Genomic DNA, 22,885 nt, shown 5'->3' with positions numbered 1-22,885 from the left:
CTCCGCCTCTCCCCTTCACGGTTATCACGGTTGGGACGTTGAGCTACTGCCTTTATGCCGACCCGTTCCATCTCAGCTCGTCGAGGGGCCATCAATGCCTCCAGAGTATCTTCTGCATTGATAAACTCATATGGCCGATCCATAAATTCTCTCAGCGTGGTGGGGGTCTTCTGTGCTATTTCGGTCATGAACAGATTCAGCGACCAGATACCCCCAAGGAGTGCTGCTAATGTGATCTTCTCATCCTAGTCGTTAGTGGTCATGAATTCCTGATTGAACAGCGAGAGGTATGACTTCAAATTCTCGTCGTCCCGTTGCTTGACCATCAGGATGTAGGCCGCGAGGCGTCTCCTCTTGCGGCTGGCTAGAAACTGTGTCATGAAGAGGCGCGCAAGCTCCTCAAAGCTTCCTATCGTTCCTGACGACAGCCCCCCAAACCAACTCTGGGCCGCTCCTTTTAGTGTTAGGGGGAAGGCCCGGCAGGTGACCTCTCTTGGGAAGCCATGTAAAATCATGTGGCCTTGAAAGTTTTCAAGTGCTCCAGCGGATCTTTGGACCCGTCGTAGGCTTCCATCTAGGGAACTTTGAATTTGGGAGGAAGGGGCATAGCCAAGATTTCCTCATTGTAAGGGAGGTCAGAGCTGGTTAGCAGCTGGTCTACGGTCGAAGGGGTGTCCATCTTCTTTTCCATTTCCACACATTCGTCTCCCAACTCTCGGATTTTGTGGTGCATTTTGCGCCTTTCTTCTTCCGCCACAGTGTCTGCCGAAATTCTTCACGAACCCTCTTGCTCGTTGCCACTTAGCTCTACGCCTCCCGCCAGCTCCTCATTCACAAACTTGAGGGCCGCGTTTTCTTGGTGAAGCATCCCGGCCTCCTCCGTTAGTTTCTTGATGGTCTCCTCCATGCTTGCAAGTCGTGCTTCCATTGTTTCTTCCTCACGGTCTTCCCTTCTCGTAGCCTGGGACCGCATCGCTGCCGGCATGCGAAGTACACATTTTTATGAAAAACTAATATCACAGACGGTGCCACTGTTGATGTCGTGTTTCATAGCCCGAACAGTTCCTCAAAGCCCAAGCTCCCAGGTACCTACAACTAGGAAGAAAATGAGGCTCCCGTGGCCTCCGAGATCACTTCGATGCCTAAGTCAGTGGATTGCTCTTTGGAGAAGGAAAACACAATGCAAAATAAGAGTTACATAAGTTGAATCGATCCCTTCCCATAAGAAGGTCATCCCCTATTTATACTTGAGTCGGGCCTTTCAGCCGAGGGAGATCGTGGTGTGTCAGATGCCAGGCCTGCCACCACCCATTCTCTATCGCCTTAGTAGGGATTAGTCTGCGACCTAATGAGGGATTGCGTCGTGTCTGTTGTCCTACGTCTGCGCAGCCGCCACTTCTCTGTCATGTCAGGAGGTGACAGATTGTGGGCGAGCCGTCCTTGGCTCGTGGGACGCTCCACTGCGCGCCGGTTTTCCTGACATCAATCTAGGTTGGCTCATGCCTGGGATTCGGGACTCTGGGGTCGGGGGTATGATGATGTGTTGCCCACCCGGCCCAATAACTTGATTTGCTAATTTGCAGACCCCGATCCTCCCGGACCTTGAATTGACAGACCCGAATAGATCGGGTTTGCGCTTACTTGACTTCTCGACCCTCTCGTCCGGAATCCTTGGCTTCCCTACTTAGACTCGGACTTCGTGGTTCAACCTTCTTAAGCTTGGGCCCTCCGAAAATGGACCTTGACTTTCTTAGACATTGGCCCTTCTTAAGCGAGCCTTCCCTCACAATAATGGTTGAATCTTAGAAAACGATACTTTGAAAAATATAGTATTTTATTAAAGAATAAACAAAACAATCAAGCAAACCAGCTCAAGAACTGTGCTTTTGTCTTTCTACCAGGCTGTTGAATGGATATTTTCAATAGAGAACTGGAATATAAAACATCATGTTTTTAAGCTAGCCGTACATATTAGAAGCACAGGCTCCAATCAGGATTGAGCGAGAGAGTCAAAGCTTCACCCAACATTATCATTAAAATTAGAGAAATATATTATTTTATTTTTATATTCATTTTAATTTAATTTATCTAATTATTATAATTTTTTAAAATTTTTATATAAAATAAAATAAATAATTCAATTTTTTAAAATTTAAAAATAAAAATAATATTAAAAAAATATATTTTAACTATATTTTATTTAATATTTTAATTTTAATCTCATTTTATTTTATCTATTTTATTTATAAAAACAAACGAGTTCTTGAACATTATGATTCATAATCATTGTCATCGTATAATCCTTCCGGTGCGCAATAAAGTATATTTATTAAGAACAGACAATCCTCATGGGTGGACGGTAATAAGTGGGACCCCCCATCGACATTTTTTATCACCATCCCGTCATGTCTTCATCCCGTGGATCAATCAATCATATAAGAGAGAAAAGAGAAAGAGAGGAAAATGAAATGCATTATAATTTTAAATAGTGATATACTGACAATTTATCTATAATTTATTTATTAATTTTTTAAATTTTAAGTACATCAAATTAAAATCAAAAAGTAAAATTAAATTTTAAAAAAATATTATATTATTTAATAGTAATTTAAGAGTAATAAATTAATTGGTAGTTTAAGAGTAGGGATACCTTCTTGGATACCAGATTCTATACGCCGAGAGGTACGTTTCACTGTAGACCCAATGGTAAAGTGTCTAATAACAAAAAAAAATAAGTATAAAGTTTTTTATAATTATATTTTAAAATAATTTTACTTTTTTGTATGTTATTTAAAACAAATGAATGAGTTTAACCCGGAAGAGTACTAGAGCTTGATTTCATTGCTATGCGTCCTTTCTAACTTTGTGCTATTTTTGTGATCAATATACTATATTTTAGTGTTATATGTATTTATAATTTTATTAATAATTTTATATATAAAATTTATTTTTTTAATTTTTTAATTTTTAATTTTTTAATTTTTAGTATATCAATAACTGACATAGATTTTTTTACATGTACAGCTAGCATTTTTCATACCATCATTGTATTCATTGATATTTGATGAAGTCATTGAGAATCGTTGATCGTTACAATTTTGTTCACAAATCTATACTAATTTGAACTGAGCTTCTACTTGTTTAACATTCGAACAATGTTATAGTATTCGTAAATTAATAACTCTTTATTAAATAAAGCAAATTAGAAATAAATATATATATACACACAACAGCAGTGGAGCACGTACAAGGCACGTTTGCCTAGTTGGAAGATTTTTTTTTTTAAATTAGTAATGTCCACAAAAATTAAAAATAATGTGATTTTTTTACTTAAAATCGATTAATGAGTAGTTTAATGCATTGAAGCAGAAAATAACTAGATAATGACCATGAAAGTTAAAGATAGCTTAAATAGGCATGACATTTAGGATTAATTCAATTTTTATTAAAAAGAATAACATATACCTGCTTTGAAGTAATGACATAAATATTCTATCTAAAGCCGTGATATAATATTGTTAGTGAATATATATATACATATATGAAATTTAAGGACCGTCATCCTTTTAAACAATATATATGTACTTAAAATATTTTTGTCACATTTGGCCTATTTACATCAAAAGACAAATAAACTTTCACTTAAATGGATACAAAGAACATAACACAAGAGTAAAACCGACATAACACACAAAATATGAATTACTCACACGGATGAAGAAAAACACAGATGCCCTATTGCCTTGTTTGCTATTACAGATGAGTTGAGTAAAAGTTGAAAATTGAATAAAATATTTTTAGAATATATTTTTTAATATTATTTTCATTTTGAGATTTGAAAAAGTAGAATTGTTTATTTTATTTTGTATGAGAATTTAAAAAAATTGTAATGATTAAATGAGATTAAATGAAATGAGATGAAAATGATTATGAAAACAAACGAGACGGAAATAAACAAATGAGATGTGAAAACAAACAATATTACTGACGTATTGATACAAATCGATAAAAAAGAAGGGAAAAAATCAGATTTTTCAAAAGAAATAAAAACGTAATAAGATCAAGTAAGACACCGGCATAAATGAAAAAAATAGAGAGAAAAAAAAGTATCAAATACTAATTACTATTTATTTTCTTATAACCACTTTTAAAATATAAGGGATATATATGATTCCAACTCAAGCCGTTCATACCCATTTAAAAGAAATTAAAAACTTGAAAAAAATAGAAAAAGAATATGTGATCTATATTATCAAAAAGGTTGTCCGATGGATGGTACAATCATTTTCAAGTAATTAATTTCGTTACATAAATAGGGTTTCAAGTTGTGTGATTACGACGGGGTACTCATCCCACTCGAAACATATCTGTTGGCAGAGCTAAAATATCATAGTTACCGACTTTGTCCCTTACTGTTCTCGAAAGGTCATCACATACATCCAATAAAAAAAGACAAGAAGATATTCTCCTAAGGCCAGAATCTTTTATTTAAAACAGAAAAGAAAAGTTATTATATAATAAGAAATTTTTCATGACAATTTAAATTCTGTTGATTTTTTATCTTAAAAATGATTAAAATATTTGATGTAAAGTGAAAATAATGTGAATCATTATCATTGTTCAATGTATCGGTTCGGTTATCTAGATTTAAATTAAAATGTGTCTTGGTACTTGAACCAATGTATGCCTCTTAGGGATATGAGCCTTAACCGCTTCCCAACCAAATAAAAGGTTGTGTCCTTTGATGAATTAGAAATATTTTCAATGTATTCTCTAATATTTGAGAAGTTGTGATCTCTCAAAGTGTTCCTTCATTTTAGTTGTGACTTTTCACAAGTGTCATTTCATTCTAGCTGTGACTTTTCACAAGTACCATTTCATTCTTTATAAATAGGGAACCCCATCCATAAATTCATTAACTCCAAATTCTCTAAAAAACTTAGAAAAACATATCCTTCTTCTCTTTGTCTTTCTTTCTTTTGGCTTTAGCTATTTTATATCGGGTTCTGGTTGCAAAAGGCTTTACACAGAGAGAATGTATCGATTATTTTGATACATATTCTCCTGTTACTAGAATAACCACAATTTGTTTTCTAATTGCTCTAGCAGCGATCCATAAACTTGAGATCCACCAAATGGACGTAATGATCGCATTTCTTAATGGCGATCTAGAAGAAGAGATATACATGGATCAATCAGAGGGGTTTGTGGTTCCAGGATAGGAAATGAATGTTTATAAATTTATTAAATCTCTCTATGGTTTGAAGCAAGCTCCTAAACAATGGCACCAAAAGTTTGATGAAATAATTTTATCTTATGTAAGATAAATAAATCTGATAAGTGTTTATACATTAAAATAGTTAATGGTGCATGCGTAATGCTATGTCTTTACGTTGATGATATTCTCATCTTTGGTACTAATATAGATATTGTTCTTGATGTTAAAAATTTTTTATCTAAGAATTTTGACATAAAAGACATAGGAGAGGCACAGGTAATTCTTGATATTAAATTAATGAGATCTTGTGATGGTATTAGCGTAAACTAATCTTATTATATTGAAAAGATTCTTAAAAAGTTTGAGAGATTCAAATGCAAACCTGTCAGTACTCATTTTTATCCTTGTTTGCATTTAAGTAAGAATCTTGGAGATCCTGTATCACAACTGAGATATTCTCAGATTATTGGTATGTTACTGTATATTGCTACTTCTACTAGACCTGATATTTCATATGCTGTGAGTAGACTTAGCAGATGTACTAGTAGGCCTAATGATTCTCATTGGAAGGCATTGGAAAGAATTATTAAATATTTGAAAGGAACCATGACATATGGTATCCATTATTTTGGGTATCCCACTGTATTAAAAACATACAATGATGCTAGTTGGATAACTGACACAGTAGATCATAAGGGAACGAGTGGATATATTTTCACTCTCGATAGAGCAGTTGTGGCTTGGAGATCTTCTAAGAAAACTGTGATTTCACGATCTACTATGGAAGCTAAATTAATAACTTTAGATACTACCGGACATGAGGTAGAGTGGCTTAAGAATTTATTATCAGAAATTTCACTAGTTAAAAAACCAATGACAGCTATTTCTGTTCTTTGTGACAATCAGGCTGTGATAAGTGTTTGTAATAATAAACACTTTAATCATAAGGGGAAACATTTAAGTATCAGACATTCTACGATATGATACCTGATAAAGAATGGATACCTGACTTTGAAATATGTTAAGTCAGAAGATAACTTAGCGGATCCTTTGACGAAAGGACTGGCAAAGTCGAAGGTTATACGTACATCAAGGGAATGGGACTGAAGTTCATTAATTAGGTCACCTGAAGCAGCAACCCAACCTTCATGACTAGAGATCCCAAGAAGAAGGTTCAATGGGAAGAACAAACTATTTGAGTGACTGAATAACACTATTAAAATATTATTATAGGTACATCCCTAGGATGTGAGTGCTACAAATGTAATGGCAAATGAAAAACGAAATGCTTTGAATGAGTCCAAGACTAAGGCAATGTATTGAATTGCAGGTACTCTTGGAGGGCTCACCTATGTGAGTGTGACTGTGGGGCCGCAGTCATGGTAATTGGGCTACTCCCTAGAGTGCTAATCATCCCAAGATGCTATGCACGACCTTTATGCACCACCTTGAAAGGAACCTGATATATGTCGTACTATGTGTGTGGTGTGAAGAAGCCTGAGTTAAAAGATTCTGGTTCAAGACTTGGTTCACCATAGATCTTTCAGATGGAAACACGCTAACACTAGGTAGACGTTCAAAGCCGCAAGCTACCTCTATTGATGCATAGTGCCTAGTTCAAAGAAAATTATATTGTATTATGTTCTTTAAAATATTTTAATCAAGTGAGGGATTGTTGGTTTTTCATTTTAGAAATGATTAAAATATTTGATGTAAAGTCAAAATAATGTAAATCATTACTATTATTTAATGTATCGGTTCGGTTATCTAGATTTAAATTAAAATGTGTCTTGGTACTTGGACCAATGTATGTCTCTTAGGGATATGAGCCTTAACCGCTTCCCAACCAAACAAAGGGTTGCGTCCTTTGGTGAATTAGAAACATTTTCAATGTATTCTCTAATATTTGAGAAGTTGTGACTTCTCAAAGTGTTCATTCATTTTAGTTGTGACTTTTCACAAGTGTCATTTCATTCTCTATAAATAGGGAACCCCACCCATAAATTCATTAACTCCAAATTCTCTAAAAAACTTAGAGAAACACTTTCTCCTTCTCATTGTCTTTCTTTCTTTGGGTTTTGGCTATTTTATATCGGGTTCAAGGATTTCCTTTTGTGTGCACCGACGAGGAGATTAACGGGAACCAACGTTGTTGTATCTTGGGAGTAGACTGTCAAGAAGCCTAGTGCATGTTTAATATTGGAGGCGACGAAATTTATTCTAAAGAAAGCGTCTATTACAATGTGCCTCAACACCAAGTTCTCTTTTTCAAATTTGTTTTTGTTATTTTACATATTCTATAGTTTACAAAGCATTTCAGAATATTTCCTAACAAATTCTACGAAAATCTAATGAATAATGCTAGAGCCACCCCACTGCTGGGAGCTACCGTTAGCCAGTATGTATAATTTTATGTATTTTTTTAATTCTTTTTTATATAAATTTTTTAATAATTTTAAATATTTTTAAAAAATAGAAAATTTATAATATCATTAAAAGATATTTTTTTAATTACTAAGTAAAATAAAAAACATAAAAAAGTAATTTTTTATTTTACTTTCTGATTCATAATGTATTTTTTGATATTTTTTATTTTATAATTAAAGAAATATTTTTTAATAATATTTTAAATTTATTTTATTTTTTATTTTTTATAGAAATTTTTTTAATATTTTTTAATAATATTTTAAATTTATTTTATTTTTTAAAATATTAAAAAATATTAAAAAATTTTTTATAAAAAAGGGTAATTCTATGCATCAACCTACACACTTCACACACCATGCATTCAATTTTTTTTTTTTTTTATTAAACCTCAATACACTAAGTGTGTTAAGTGTGTGATGAATAGTAGGCTGATGCAAATATTTTTCCAATAAGATAATACTATTCTTTCCTCTCCATTTTACTACTTATCTATGTTGTTTTGTTTTTTTAATTTTTTTTAACTTAATGGTTAAGAAAATATTTTTTAATAATATTATAATTTTTTTATTTTTTTAAAAAATATTAAAAAATATATATATATAAATAAAAAAATAAAATAAAATTTTATAACTAACTATAACTCTTAGGAGACGTTGAAGATGACTTGAGATGAGCTGAAATGAGTTGAGATGAATTATAAATAGTAATAAGATGAGTTGTGAATAGTAGTAAGATTTGTAAGTTAAAGTTATTAAATAATAATAAATAATAATAAAATAAATTAAGATAAATTAAAATAAATTGAGATGATTTATAAATCCAAACGTCACCATAATGACAATTGAAAGCGATGAATATAACAACACTTGAATAAATTGGAGTCCACGAATTGGGAGGAAAAAGTGAGTTGGAAAAGGCAAAGAAAGGACAAAAGGTGAGGTCCCTTCAAATAATAAAAGTAGCGTAAGGCCATGTGCTCCCCAACTATGAATCCAGAACTTTCACGTGTTGCGCTGCATGTCAGTTCATCATGATTTGAGACACGGGAATCTCTAGGCCCAACGACTCCCTTGCTGTAGAGCTTTTCTTGCTGGGTTTGATACACTCAGCAGTATCCCTTAAAAGTCGGATTTAAGTAAAATGACAACAATAATCCCTTAAAAGTCGGATTTTTCATACTTGTGACAACAATAATGATAATCTTATCTCTTTTTTATTATTTTTTTAATTTTATTTAAAAATAATTTATTTAATAATTAAAAAAATGACTATTAATAAAATTATATATTTTATAAATTTTTTTAATAATTAAAGATATTTAAAAATAATAATAAAAAAATACACTAAGAATAATAAAATAGTGGTAAAAGAGTTATAAATCTATCATTATTAAATAAAAGTTGATAATTAAATAAAATATTATTAAAATATATTTTTTTAATATTATTTTTATTTTAAAATTTGAAAAAGAATTGCTTATTATTATATTTTATGTTAAAATTTAAAAAATTTGTAATAATTAAATAACATAGATGAAATAAGATAAAAAATTTTATAAAAATAAACTAGCCCCTCTTTTATAATTTTATATTATATAAAAATTAGTTTTAGAAAACTAAATTTTACGTTTAATGATGTAACATATTTTTGTTAATTGATTATAAAATAGATTGTTAAGAAATTACAAGAGACTTTTGCATAAATAAATTTATAAATTGATGTGATTTAATATGATTTGTTATCTTTATTTTATAATAAATATAATTTTATAATATGATATATCACATTAAATCACTTTAATTTATAAATTTATTTTTATGAAAGTTAAAGTTTTGTTAGAAAGAGAAAACTCGTTAAGAAAAGTTAAACTTTTAGTCATTAGACAAAAATATCCTTTTTGGCGTCAATTATATGGAGCTTTTAGAATAAGAATATTAAAATTTTAAAATAGCTTATTTTAATATTACAGAATGGGAAAACAGAATAGATTTTCTCTAATTTTTATTTAAACTCCATTAACTAAATTATTCCTATCATATACACGACTCCTTTGAATGATCAACACTTAAATTTATTTATTTTTTGTCAATTCATAAATGTTTGGTTGTGCACACTACGTACAATGATCATTCATCAGTAGAAACAATAACGCTAGTATTAAAAGTAAATCAGGACATATTTATATACAAATGAAATTATTTATTCCGGAATCTATACCAGCCTTTGTGATTAAAATCCTTGCTTAATAACGAAATGTGAAAAGAAAAAGGAAAAAATAAAAAGAAACGTGGAAGAAAGCTAGGAAATTAGAGGATACTTTTGAAAAAAACAAGCTCTTGCGCGTGTTACACAATTTCAAAGACAATGGGATTCATTTTTAAGAGCAAAAATAAGCCTATGATCATATTCTAAAACGTTCCTTCAAAATTATTTCCTATAATTTTAAAATGGATAATACTAATATACTCTCTTATTTTGATATTTCATTTTGATAGCTTATATATTTAATTTTTTTTAATTTTTTTACTTATTGATTAAGGAAGTAACTATTAGTATATTAACATTTTTTTATATTTTAAAAATGTTTAAAGATGTTAAAAATATGTGAAAAGGAAAAATAAAAAAAATAAAAAAAATAAATTTTACCTAGACGGCACGGCACGCCCAACTATCACTGCTGGATGCAGCCTAGCATCACTTTTCTGAAACTCTCCTAGCATCACTCTTTTAAAATAACCCTTAATACCTTAAATCATATAAAAAACCAAAAACTTCTCTATTCTAAAAAATTCTCACAATAATTATTTCTTCAACAAAGAAAAAAAAATTGAAAACAACCCCCCTTTTTTATAGGTTTGAAAAAGCTTACAAGACTATTAAAAACTCTAATTAAAAATACATATAGATTTTTTATATAAAGAAAAGATTAGCCTGGATATTTAATAAAAGTTTTGATCTTTCTAAATCAAAAGTTCGACTACAAAAAAAATTTTATAGTCAAGATTTATATTTTACTAAAACCATAAATGACCTATGATTTTCTTTTCTATCATCTCTTATTCTTTCTAACCCTTTTCTTGTTGTTCTCGACTACCATAATTTATAATTTATGATCATGTTAAAATCATGAGGTTATTTTGTTATTGTACATTATATTATAAGAAATAATATTTACAATCGTAAAATACTGCGTAAACATAATTTAATTTATTTTAAAAAAAATAAGTAAATATAAGAATCATGTGAAAAAAATTAATTATTTAATAATAAATTTTGTTATTTTTTAAAATGATTATAAGACGTTTGTGCACCTTATGACTGTATGTAGAATTACTCTTATATTATATGGAGAGATATTGTTATCATTATTCATGGATAAATTCTTAGCATCGCTGCTTATCACAATGGTATAGAAAAGATCTACGTACGAAGAAAAACTAAACATAAGAATTATTGAAAAGGTTTGATTAAATGCGTACGGCCGTTCATACAATGCCCAAAATAATGATCCGCTGTTTCTTATTGTTTCAAACTTTCAATAGCCTGTCGGAGGCAGCTGCTCGTGAGTTTGGTTGATGAAAAAGATGTCGTACACAATTCCCGCTAGTCCACCACCGACAAGAGGTCCAGCCCAGTACACCCAGTGGTTCTCCCAGGACCAACTCACCAAGGCGGGACCGAACGAAACTGCTGGGTTCAGGGAAGCTCCATCAAACGCACCACCCGCTAGAATGTTAGCACCCAAAATAAATCCGATGGCAATGGGGGCGATAACTCCCAAATTACCCTTCTTTGGATCGAGTGCAGTGGCGTAGACTGTGTAAACTAAACTAAAAGTCATCACAATCTCGAAGACGAAGGCGTTCCAGACGCTCACTCCTGAAGACAGAGAGAAAGCACTGGTGGTCTGCCAGGCACAATAACAAAATGTAAGTTACAATCAGATGACAACTATGAAAGTATTGTGTTAAGCAGCATTGAGCATGAAATTATCAATGATTATAATCTCACCAACCCGCCGGTGGAGAACTTAAGAAGCAGGCAAGCAACGGTGGAGCCAAGGAGCTGGGCTATCCAGTATAGGATGCCACGCAAGAGGGTGATGTTACCACCGATGAAGGCTCCAAAGGTGACAGCCGGGTTGACGTGGCCACCAGAGATGTTGGCGGAGACTGAGACAGCAACAAAAAGACCGAAAGCGTGGGCCAGGGCAGCGGCCACAAGCCCAGCTGGGGTAGTGGAGCTGTCGTTCGTTAGCTTGTTAAACGCCATGCCCGAGCCTTCGCCGGCAAACACAAAAATGAGCGTCGAGATGAACTCTGCCAAAGCCGCCTTCAAGGCATCCGGGTGAATGGCATCCTGGGGCCTACCCACGGCAATGTTCCGGATCGGCATGGTTGTCTTGACCGGAGGATTTTGGGGGGTAATTAAGCTGTGTGTTTGAGGACTTAGGTGCTGCTCTCCGCTTCTCAGCTGGTGCACTTGCACTTATATTGAACGAGACGAGGCCTTACTATCTGCCTGCAACTTGTGTGATTGGTGGACAGGCTGAGATATACTCGGATAACGATTTACTCTTTGGTTTTTCATATTAATTTTTTGTGTGGGAGAACATCTACCCATCATTCCTGATCTATACAGCAAAGCAATTTTGTATTAGTTACCGGAATTATTGCCACGTGTACATGTTGGATAAGGGAAATGTAGCATGTGGCATATTTTTTGATAAGTATTTGTAACATGTGGTATTAGAGGAACTTTGTTTGCTCTTGCTTTGAATAACTTTTGGAAGTCCACGGCTTTTTCTCTTTTAATTTTTCCTTGTGTATATATGTACGTACGTATGTATTTGTAGTGTTTTTGGGATGAATCGGAAATCTGCGGTGCTTCCGTTGTGCTAGACGCAGTTGCTATAATATATAATTGGTCACGCAAAAAGAAAATAATCATCTCCATTTTATAATATATATTATTTTCAATTACATCAATAGATATAAACATATTTAAGTAGTTAATGTAATAAAAATCAATTAAATAAAATCAATTACATTCTCATCAAATCAACTAGCCTAATCGGAAATGACAACTCGGGATCCAAGAAACAATGACGTGTATATATATATATAGAAGTAAATTCTATGTTACCCTCTATATTAACCTTCCATAGTAATACTAAATATAAATTTTAAATAGATAAATTTTATATAAATATTTTTTAAAATAATAAATTTTACTAAAAAATAATAATTTTTTTACATTTTTTTAAGATAAAATTTAACTTATATAAAATTTATATATTTAAAATTTATACAAACCATTTCTCATGTTACATATTGTTAAATATTGTTTAATGATTTCCAAAACAAATAAAATTCATTATTGAAAACATATTTTTTTTATATAAATTTTGTATTTTTTTTTTTTAGAATGACTACATGACGTTTAAACACTTCATAATTATAAATATTATTTCTCTTAAATATATTTTCAAAAATAAATAAAATACATTAAAGATACTTTTGGAGCACATTTGAAGAGCAACCTAGAATAACTATATATAATAATATGAATATATATAATTAGAATATTATTATAATCGAATTATTTAAAATAATTTTATAAATTAATATGATTTTAATATAAACTGTTAATTTTATTATACAATAAAAATAATTGATAATTTACGTCTAATCACAGATTATTTTTTATTATATAATCCAAGTATGTCCTTATATACACACTAAAGTGACAGAGATGTTCAAAGCACGGAACTCTAACGGTTTTGTAAGAAACATTAATGGGCCAATATTTATTCCTATTAGGCTTCTTCGGCCTTCCATCTTAACAATAGGGTGCCAATGCGGAGCAGCGGAAGGCCTATTGTCTCCAAGATCCTTCAAAAAAAAAAAAAAAAAAAAAGAACAACTCTTGAAGATCGAACGGCTGATGTGAAATAAGAGTTTTACCTCGCAACTTTCATCGCACTTTATATTTTTTATTTTTTTTAAATTTTTACTATTTTTTAAATTTTTTTGAAGTTAATTTTTTTAAATTTTTTTTAAATTTTTTATTCATTATTTATATAATAAATATTTGATAAAAGAAAAAAATAATAAAAATTAAAAATAATGTAGAGGGTTAAAGGTTGTGAAGATTTAAAACAATACCGATAACATTTTGGTTGTGTTTGAATGTTGAAATGAGTTGAGTTGAATTGAGTTGAGATGATAAAATATTATTAGAATATTATTTTTTAATATTATTATTATTTTAAAATTTAAAAAAATTAAATTATTTTTTATATTTTATATTAAAATTTAAAAAAATTATAACGATGAGTTGAGAATATTTAACTAACACGAAGCCTTGTCTGACGCGGGCTATTCAACCTACCCCCACGTAGCAATAACAAAAGAAGCAGAGCAAACAAAAAAGAAAGAACAGTGTTATAAAGACGAAATTACAAAGAACTGGTATCAAATTATCAATCATGCAACAGAAGCAAAATAACACAAAAGCACAACCCCTACCTTCAGAATCACAAAGATGACTTCCAGGGAAAACAACAGTGGTTATGACATTGACGATGATGCTGGAAAAGATGGCCGACAGTTACATTGACAAACTAAACACAACCCCAACTCTAAGACGAAGTACGTACAGCAAGAAAAGCCGCGCCCCTGTTTATTTGATACCCAAAATGATGAGACACCGTTTGTTTCTTTGTTCGATCAGTAGTCTGTGGGGGGCAGCTGCTCGTGAGTGTGGCTTATGAATAACAACTCGTACACTATTCCGGCGATCCCACCGCCAATTAGAGGCCCTGCCCAGTAGACCCAGTGGTTCTCCCAGGACCAGCTCACCAGGGCGGGCCCAAACGACACGGCCGGGTTCATTGAAGCTCCGTCGAACGCACCGCCTGCCAGAATATTAGCTCCCACGATGAAACCGATTGCTATGGGGGCGATGATTCCCAAACTACCTTTCTTTGGATCAATAGCGGTGGCGTAGACTGTGTAAACTAAACCAAACGTCATTACGATCTCGAAGATGAAGGCGTTCCAAACGCTCACTCCTGCGGACAGAGAGAAAGCACTGGTGGTCTGCCATGAACAATAACGAAGCCCAAATCACGATTAAACAACTACATACACTCTGTAACTTAGGGAAATGAAAAAACGAAATAAATAAAACCATCGATGACTATGATCTCACCAAGCCGCCGGTGGAGAACTTAAGAAGCAGGCAAGCAACGGTGGATCCGAGGAGCTGGGCGATCCAGTAGACGATGCCACGCAGGAGGGTGATGTTACCACCGACGAAGGCGCCAAAGGTAACAGCCGGGTTGACATGGCCACCAGAGATATTGGCGGAGACCGAGACCGCGACGAAAAGACCGAAAGCGTGGGCTAGGGAAGCAGCCACAAGCCCAGCCGGGGTAGTGGAGCCTTTGTCTGTGAGCTTGTTGAAGGCCATGCCCGATCCTTCGCCGGCGAACACGAAAATGAGCGTAGAGATGAACTCGGCCAACGCAGCCTTCAAGGCTTCTGGGTGAGTAGCCTCTTGGGGCCTACCCACAGCAATGTTCCGGATCGGCATGGTTGTCTGGACGGAAATCGAACCGGAGGATTTTGAGCGCACGACAGTTGCGCGTTTTGCTTCTAGTTACTGCTCTCCGCTTCTAAGTGTGTGCTGCACTTATATTGACGGTCTCTGGTGTAGAACGAAGGAAGATTAATAGAGGTTAATAGAAAGGTGATGGACAGGCTGTGAAATACTCTAGTGTAATTATTACATTACTTTTCTGGAGCTTTCACATTTTGTGGGCCAGCATCTGGCCATCACGCCATATCTATTCCTGCAGCAGTGTACAATGATATTAGCTGGCCGAATTATTACCACGTGTACATGATTTATTTCTAAATTATCAATAAATCGCATCATTATAAGTTCATATATAAATATTTTTAACTTATTTTATCTTATTATTATAATTTTTTTAAATTTTTATATAAAATATAATAAATAATTTAACTTTTTTAAATTTTAAAATAATAATAATATTAAAAAAAAATTTAAAATTATTTTATCTCATTTCACACTTTAAACTAATTCGATAAGATTGATGATAACCATTTTAAGCAAGTATTATTTAACTATAAGAATAAAAGGTGCTAAAGAATTCGGTTACAAAAGATTTGGGGGAGCATCTTAATAAACATCCGTACTTAGGCAAATTAAAGATAGTCACGTTAATTTGTGATTAGTAACTGTAAAATCATAGTTGAGACTTGAGAGTTTGACCAATTCGAATACATTATTGTGTTCCACATATTTAAATTTCTTAGAGTTTTGTCGAGAGAAATATATATATATATATATATATATAAAATGATTCATGTAACTTTTATAAATTATAATTGACCTAATAAATTTTTTGAGTAACATTAAATTATTAATAAATATTGTGAACCCGCTTTATTAAAAAAGAATGAAAGAAGAGGGCAATATAATACATTTGCAATCACGGAAATGACCGATGGTTCGTAGTGGGGGATGGATATTGGACCGATTTTGACATCGGAAGTCGCAAGAGAGCGCCTTCTTGAATGTTCTTACTAGGTCCAATAGATAAACCTCATTCATGTAGATAAGTCCAACTGCAAAAATATAAAAAAAAAAAAAAAAAAAAAGGATATTTACGATCATAATCTCATAGATACATAAATCTCGGAATATATTCATGTAGATAAGTCCAACTGCAAAAAGAATTTCATAAAATTAAATATATTAATTTACGTGATATATTAAATTATAATTATTTTTATTTAAAAAAATATAATATACTATATAAATCATATTAACTTATAAATTTATTTTTATAATTCTGAGAAAACTTGGTGAATTGTCATGCTTGATGCTGACAAGGGGGCACTGGTGATTGCCCATCCCCATATGAACTCTAGTGGGAGAGGCTAGTGGCCTAGTGCTATACAACTCTCGTATGTTTTGTTTGTTAGTTAAACTATTAACGGGTCGGAATCTAATTGAATATTTGTTTGAAATTTTTAGTTTATACTATATCTTATGAAACTAAAATCATAGACTAACGTATATGTTTTTGTTTCAAAAAAAAAACAAAAAAAAAAAGCCTAACGTATGTTTTAACGTATTATATCAAACATATATTTTATAAATGGATTGATAATGCAACCATTTTTCAATGAGTTATTCTGGGTATCAGTCCGTAGCCACAGCACACCTGTGCTGTGTTTTTTTTTTTTTAACACTCAATCAGTGGAGTGTGCTACGGCTGCAGCGTACAGTAGGCTGCAATATATATTTTCTGTTTTTCAATTCCTATAATCACTCATGACCAGATCAATCGTGGAACAGAATAATAGAGTAATGTTATATATAATTATAGAGTTCGTAAATATCATATAATTATTTTAAAAAACGAGTGAGATTTATTATTAAAAAATTAATTTTTTTTATACAAATTTTATATTTATTTATTTTTTTAAAATAACTATACAGCACTTGCATTATTATTATTATTATTATTATTTTTTAATATTAAGCCGGCCTTTATGTAGAACTGAACAAACATTATCCCATAAGAGTCACTGGAAACATGTCTTGTGGGCCTTATTATATTTGTTTGGCTAGCATTTTCTAATAAACACGTGAACTAAAATATAAAAACAAAAATATATGATCTCGAATCATTAAAAGTACCTTTCCTTTTACGGATACCTAATAATGGGAATACGGGTAACTTTGCAAATAAAAATTCTAACAACCTTCTCGCCAAGCATTTTTTTAATGAATGACACGTGTAAACTAATTAGAACATGTCTTCAAAGTGCCACAATAAGCAAGCTGATTAAAGATTAATAAATTACATAAAATAATTCTAAAACTCTTAGAAATTAAAAATCCCATAAAATACAAAATTTGCAAGTAATTAATGACTAGTTAATTTTATTGTTAGCTAAAAACCTTGATTGATTTCCCTTAGTACTAGAAATGAACGAATTCCACATGCTCATTAATACAACACCAACATTGGAGGGTGGGTGATGAAAATAATATTAAGATTTGGGGTGAGAAGTGGTTGACTACGCCTACTTTAAAGTGTGTGCAATCTACCATGAAGGAATCCTGGGAAGATGTGAGGGTGAACAAGTTGATTGGGCCAGATGCGATATCATGGGATGAAGGACTTATTAATGAGGTGTTTACACCAGTAGAAGCTAAAATTATTGTTCAAATTTCGTTGAGCAGAAGGGGGTCTTCTGATAAGAGGTTTTGGAGCTTTACAAGAGATGGCTTGTTTACTGTTAGGAGTGCATACCACTTGGCAGTGGATATCAAAAGGAAGGAAAGAGGGGAAGCATCAACTAGAGTCAAAGATGAAGCTGTTTGGAAATTTATTTGGAGGATGGAGGTGCCAGCTGTGGTTAAAATGTTTTTATGGAAAGGTGCTAATAACATCATTCCTACTAAGAGTAATCTGGTTAAAAAAATAGTTGGTGAAGATCCATTATGCCCAATATGTGGAAGGGGTGAGGAAATTGTAATCCATATTCTTTGGAGCTGTCCCTCTTCAGCAGATGTATGGGCAGAGCAAAGCAGTCTAGTACAAAAATGGGTCACAGAGGAAAGGGCTTTCTTAGAACTATGGATTAAGATGATGAACAAGTTAAACAAAGAGGAGATGGAATGGATTGCTACCACAATGCAAAGGATCTAGTTAAGAAGAAATAAGTATGTCTTCGAGAATCAATTCTACAGTCCTAATAAACTGTTGAAAATGGTTAGTGAGGGGCTTGAGGATTATAAGTCAGCACAGAGTTTTCAAGATGGAGATGCAGCCTCTACTACTGCTAGAGTACAACTGAAGAAATGGCAAAAACCAGGTGTTAATGAGGTGAAAGCCAATTGGGATGCTGCTATAAACATGGAGGCTAAAAGAATGGGGATGGGGATTGTAATTAGAGACGAGGAAGGGGAAGTGTTGGTATCTATTTGTGATGTCAGAAAACATGTTGTAGATCCTGCTTTAGCTGAGAGTTGGGCATTATGGAAAGCTTTAGAAATATGCAATGAACTTGCTTTGTCAAAGGTGATCTTCGAAGGAGATGTAGCAGCTGTCATCAACAGGATCAACAAAGATGAGGAAGATCAGTCGTGGATGGGGCATATTCTGGAAGATATCAAACAAGTTTTTAAAGGGAAAAGGGAGTGGAATGTAAGGTTTGTGCCTAGAGATGGGAATAGAGTGGCCCACTTGCTAGCCAAACATGCTCTAGTTCTAGGAGAGGGAAAAATTTGGATTGAGGAGGGACCGTATGTAATATGCAATGCTGTATTGCATGACAAAAAGGGTAATGTCCTGAATGATGAGTAATACAAAGTTGTTTTGAATTAAAAAAAAAAAAAAAGAACTTAATTTTGAATGCAGTTGAATATTGCTTGATGGCCTAGAGTCCTACCAAGACGGTGGTCGGTGAGGAGACTGACTTCCAAGAGATCTGCTTTCCGACTATGTGACAAGCCATCGAGCGATCCATGAGAGGCAGGTCATTATATATTCTAACCATATTAATATTGAACCGGGTTTTTATGATCTCTCGTCTTAATAAAATTTCATCAACAAAGCTTGCTAGTACCTCAATAGAAACCTATATATTTATCCTTCACATCATCCATGTCTCATTTAATCCTTAATCATTTAGCCAAACTGATGCAAATTTGGAGGCTGATACCAATGCGGAAACTGCTCCTTGAATTGTGGATGATGGAGGCTTATCTAATTGTTAACAATTCTTATATGCTTGTTTTAAAATATTGCTACTTAGTTGATAATTCTTTCCTAGTTTATTTCCTAGATTGTAGCATTCTATGCATTCCTTTTAAAGAGGGTCAAATGGAAGAAAGAAGGCAGTTGCCATTTGTTGATGAATTCAACTTTTGGAGAGATTCCATCTACAGAGAGACTCTGTTTTTACTCCTTTTTTCCTCCTGGCTGTCAACGTGAGGTTGACCTTGGAGACTTTGCACCAAATTTTGGCATTAGAGAAATGTTTCCTTCCTTAAGGAATTTAGTGTCTCATGCCTGTAACCCGCAGTGGTAATTCCTACAACACGTCGAATAACCAAAACCCAAACACTGACCTACCCCATGTACAAGAACAAGTCACGCAACTCGCAATTGTCCTAGAGTACCATCTATCTTGGAGTAGATTAATCATAGGTTGGATGCAATGGATGAATGTCGAACTTGAGATGAGTTTGGACCTCACAATAGGAGGGTGCGTGGGTCTTTTGAGGAGGATGTATTGAACGATAGTGAAGGGGAAGAAGAGAATGAAGAATATAGGGAGGGGGACAGGGACAGGGGATTTGGTGATTGTGGAGTTTGTTTTGGGCTTAACGGATGAGAATTTTCCAGAGGATGAGGAGGGCGTGACGTTGACCATCATCCTCTTGATGAACTAACTAAGAGAATGAAGGTGGATGTTCCAGATTTTTTTGGGAAATTAGAACCCAATGCTTTTGTGGAAAACGAGCAACAAACTCAAAGAAATTTTGATTGTGCGACTCATCAACGTTGGAGAAGCTTATCAATTAGCCTTGCTTATTGAGAAGCAAATGAGACCTTTAAGTGGGAGGCGAGTGGTATCAATGGATCATAGGCATGAGTGCTTACCAACCTACTCGTTGCAGAAACCACCCTTGCCAAATGACCAAGCTAGAAACGCCGTGATGGGAGACCAAAAGGGGAAGGCCAAAGCCACAGGTGAAGGGCCACAATGTTATAAATGTAAGGGATTTGGGCACTTTGATGCTGTGTGTCCTATGAGGGATAAAAAACTGGTCTTTGTTTGTGAAAGAGAACTAAGAGTGTTTGATGCAGTCGAGGGGATTGAGGAGGAGGAAATTGATGAAGGTGATGACGATGAAGTAGAACATTGGGTGCAACTGACCTGCCCAGTTGTGTGATCCATCGAGTTCTAATTGGCACTGAGAAGGAGATCCAGGTTGATTTCGATTGACGGTGCACCAATATTTTTCACACCCGTATGGAACATGGAGGCTGTGCTCTGAATGTCATCATCAACAACAACAGAGGCATGAATGTAATTTCTGGAGATGCAATGAGGCGCTTAGGCTTGAGAGTTGAAAAACACCCTACTCCTTATCGAGTCAGTAGGGTTAATAAAGAAAATCCCATCCTGGTGAAGCATCGTTGCCTAGTGAAGTTCTCATTAGGAAGAAATTATGTGGATGAGGCCTGGTGTGATGTGGTTCCTATGATCATTTGTCACTTGCTGTTAGGATGACCATGGCTCTATGACAAGAAGGTGTTTTATGACGGGTACGCCAATTCTTATTCCTTTAAATTTAAAGGTAAGAAGTTTGTTTTAGACCCTTTGCATATCTCTGAATTTGAAGCACATCCAAAACAAAAAGAGGCTGTCTCGGTACTGACTATGCGTCAGTTTACTCAAGCTTTAAAGGAGGAGCAAGTGGTGCTGATGGTGGTGAGTCGTGAAGTTAAGCAGGATGATGGCAGTATCCTCACATAATTTATAAAAATGTGAGAGAAGTTCCAGGAAATCATGCCTGACGAGATGCCAAAACAACTACCTCCAATGCGAAATGTGCAACACGCTATTGATTAAATTCCTGGATCGTCTTTGCCGAACTTACCACATTATTGTATGAGCCCCACAGAGAATGAGGAGCTTAACTGGTAGATTCAGCAACTGCTTGACAGTGACTTCATTCGAGAAAGCCTTAGTCCTTGTGCCGTACCAGTCCTACTTACACCTAGGAAGGATGGTAGTTGGAGGATGTGCGTGGATAGACGAGCAATTAACAGGATAACAATGAAGTACCAATTTCCCATTCCTCGGCTTGACGACATGCTGGATTTATTGAGTGGTGCATCCATATTTACGAAGATTGATCTTCGTAGTGGGTATCACCAAATTCGAATTCGTCCCAATGATGAGTGAAAGACAACATTCAAGACAAAAGATGGTTTGTTTGAGTGGTTGGTCATGCCTTTCGGATTAACTAACATGCCAAGCACCTTCATGCGTGTTATGACACAAGCACTCAAACTGTTCTTCGGCAAATTTGTAGTTGTCTATTTTGATGATTTCTTAATTTTTAGCCATTGTTTGCAGGATCATTTAGACCATGTACAATAGGTCTTGGAGATGTTGAGAAATGAATGACTTTATGTGAATCGTGGCAAGTGTTCTTTTATGAAGAAACTGGTGAATTTTCTAGGATTTATTATTTCGGATCAAGGAATTGAAGCCGATCCTACCAAGGTCCAAGCGATTAAAATTTGGCCTACCCCTCATAATTTTTTTGAAGTACGAAGCTTCCACGTACTGGCCACATTCTATCGGCGCTTTATATGAAATTTTAGCACCATTATGGCCCCCATTACTGAGTGTCTAAAGTTCAAATGTGAGCGTCTAAAGTTCAAATGTGTGGACTGCAACTGCCGACAATGCATTCTCCGAGATCAAAATAACAATGGGGGGAAGCACCGGTTTTGAAGCTGTTGAATTTTTCAAAGGTGTTTGAGGTCTCCTATGATGTGTCGCATGTGGGCGTTGGAGGAGTACTAAGCCAAGAAGGTCATCCTATCGCCTTCTACAACAACAAACTTAATAAGGCCCATCGGCAATATTCGGTATATGACATGGAATTTTATGCTTTGATTCAAATTCTCAAACATTTGCGTCCTTATATAATTCATAGAGAGTTCATTCTTTATACTGATCATGATTCCTTGAAGCATTTGAATTTCCAAAGTAAATTAAATGCTATGCATGCTCATTGGATGGATTATCTACAGCAGTTCGAATTCGTCATCAAGCACAAATCAGGAATTGAAAATAAAGTAACCGACGCATTAAGCAGGAGGCCACACTTGCTGGTTGTGTCTTCTATTAATACTATGGGATTTGACAGCCTCAAACAACAATATGATGCAGAAGGAGACTTTGGCAGTATTTGGAGCAAGCTAGCGGATGGTACAGACGTACCTAAGAGCGAGTATTTAGTCAAGGATGGCTATTTATCCTATGGCACTCGATTGTGTATCTCTTGTGGATCTTTCAGAGAATTTATCATCTTGGAACTTCATGGAGCAGGACATTTCGGTTATGACAAAACATTTGCTATAGTCTTTGATCGGTTTTTTTG

At 33.9% G+C, this 22,885-nt stretch overlaps 3 protein-coding genes across 3 annotated transcripts; 1 reads left to right on the top strand and 2 right to left on the bottom strand.

Moving 5' to 3' along the window:
- Positions 1-10,991: 10,991 nt before the first annotated feature.
- On the bottom strand, positions 10,992-12,245 carry LOC108996817 (aquaporin TIP1-1-like). Its single transcript, XM_018972837.2, has 2 exons — positions 11,657-12,245; positions 10,992-11,552 (listed from the first exon to the last, which is right to left on the bottom strand). Exons 1-2 carry the CDS (start codon positions 12,038-12,040, stop codon positions 11,181-11,183), a joined length of 756 nt encoding a protein of 251 aa, XP_018828382.1. The 5' UTR covers positions 12,041-12,245; the 3' UTR covers positions 10,992-11,180.
- A 1,824-nt stretch (positions 12,246-14,069) lies between these two features.
- On the bottom strand, positions 14,070-15,469 carry LOC108996816 (aquaporin TIP1-1). The gene is made up of 2 exons (XM_018972836.2): positions 14,861-15,469; positions 14,070-14,748 (listed from the first exon to the last, which is right to left on the bottom strand). Exons 1-2 carry the CDS (start codon positions 15,242-15,244, stop codon positions 14,377-14,379), a joined length of 756 nt encoding a protein of 251 aa, XP_018828381.2. The 5' UTR covers positions 15,245-15,469; the 3' UTR covers positions 14,070-14,376.
- Positions 15,470-18,464: 2,995 nt separating this feature from the next.
- LOC118348159 lies at positions 18,465-19,061 on the top strand. Its single transcript, XM_035689151.1, has one exon. The coding sequence runs from the start codon at positions 18,465-18,467 to the stop codon at positions 19,059-19,061; it is 597 nt and encodes a 198-aa protein (XP_035545044.1).
- Positions 19,062-22,885: the final 3,824 nt, after the last annotated feature.

This window comes from Juglans regia, chromosome 4 (genome assembly GCF_001411555.2).
Source record: "Juglans regia cultivar Chandler chromosome 4, Walnut 2.0, whole genome shotgun sequence".
Lineage (NCBI taxonomy): Eukaryota > Viridiplantae > Streptophyta > Magnoliopsida > Fagales > Juglandaceae > Juglans > Juglans regia.
This window is presented reverse-complemented; position numbering and strand designations above follow the sequence as displayed.

Coding starts and splice junctions, on each gene's coding strand:
- LOC108996817 (XM_018972837.2), bottom strand. CDS start 12,040: ATGCCGATCCGGAACATTGCCGTGGGTAGGCCCCAGGATGCCATTCAC. Junction 11,553..11,656: donor AGTTCTCCACCGGCGGGTTG/GTGAGATTATAA, acceptor TGTGCCTGGCAG/ACCACCAGTGCTTTCTCTCT.
- LOC108996816 (XM_018972836.2), bottom strand. CDS start 15,244: ATGCCGATCCGGAACATTGCTGTGGGTAGGCCCCAAGAGGCTACTCAC. Junction 14,749..14,860: donor AGTTCTCCACCGGCGGCTTG/GTGAGATCATAG, acceptor TGTTCATGGCAG/ACCACCAGTGCTTTCTCTCT.
- LOC118348159 (XM_035689151.1), top strand. CDS start 18,465: ATGGTTAGTGAGGGGCTTGAGGATTATAAGTCAGCACAGAGTTTTCAA.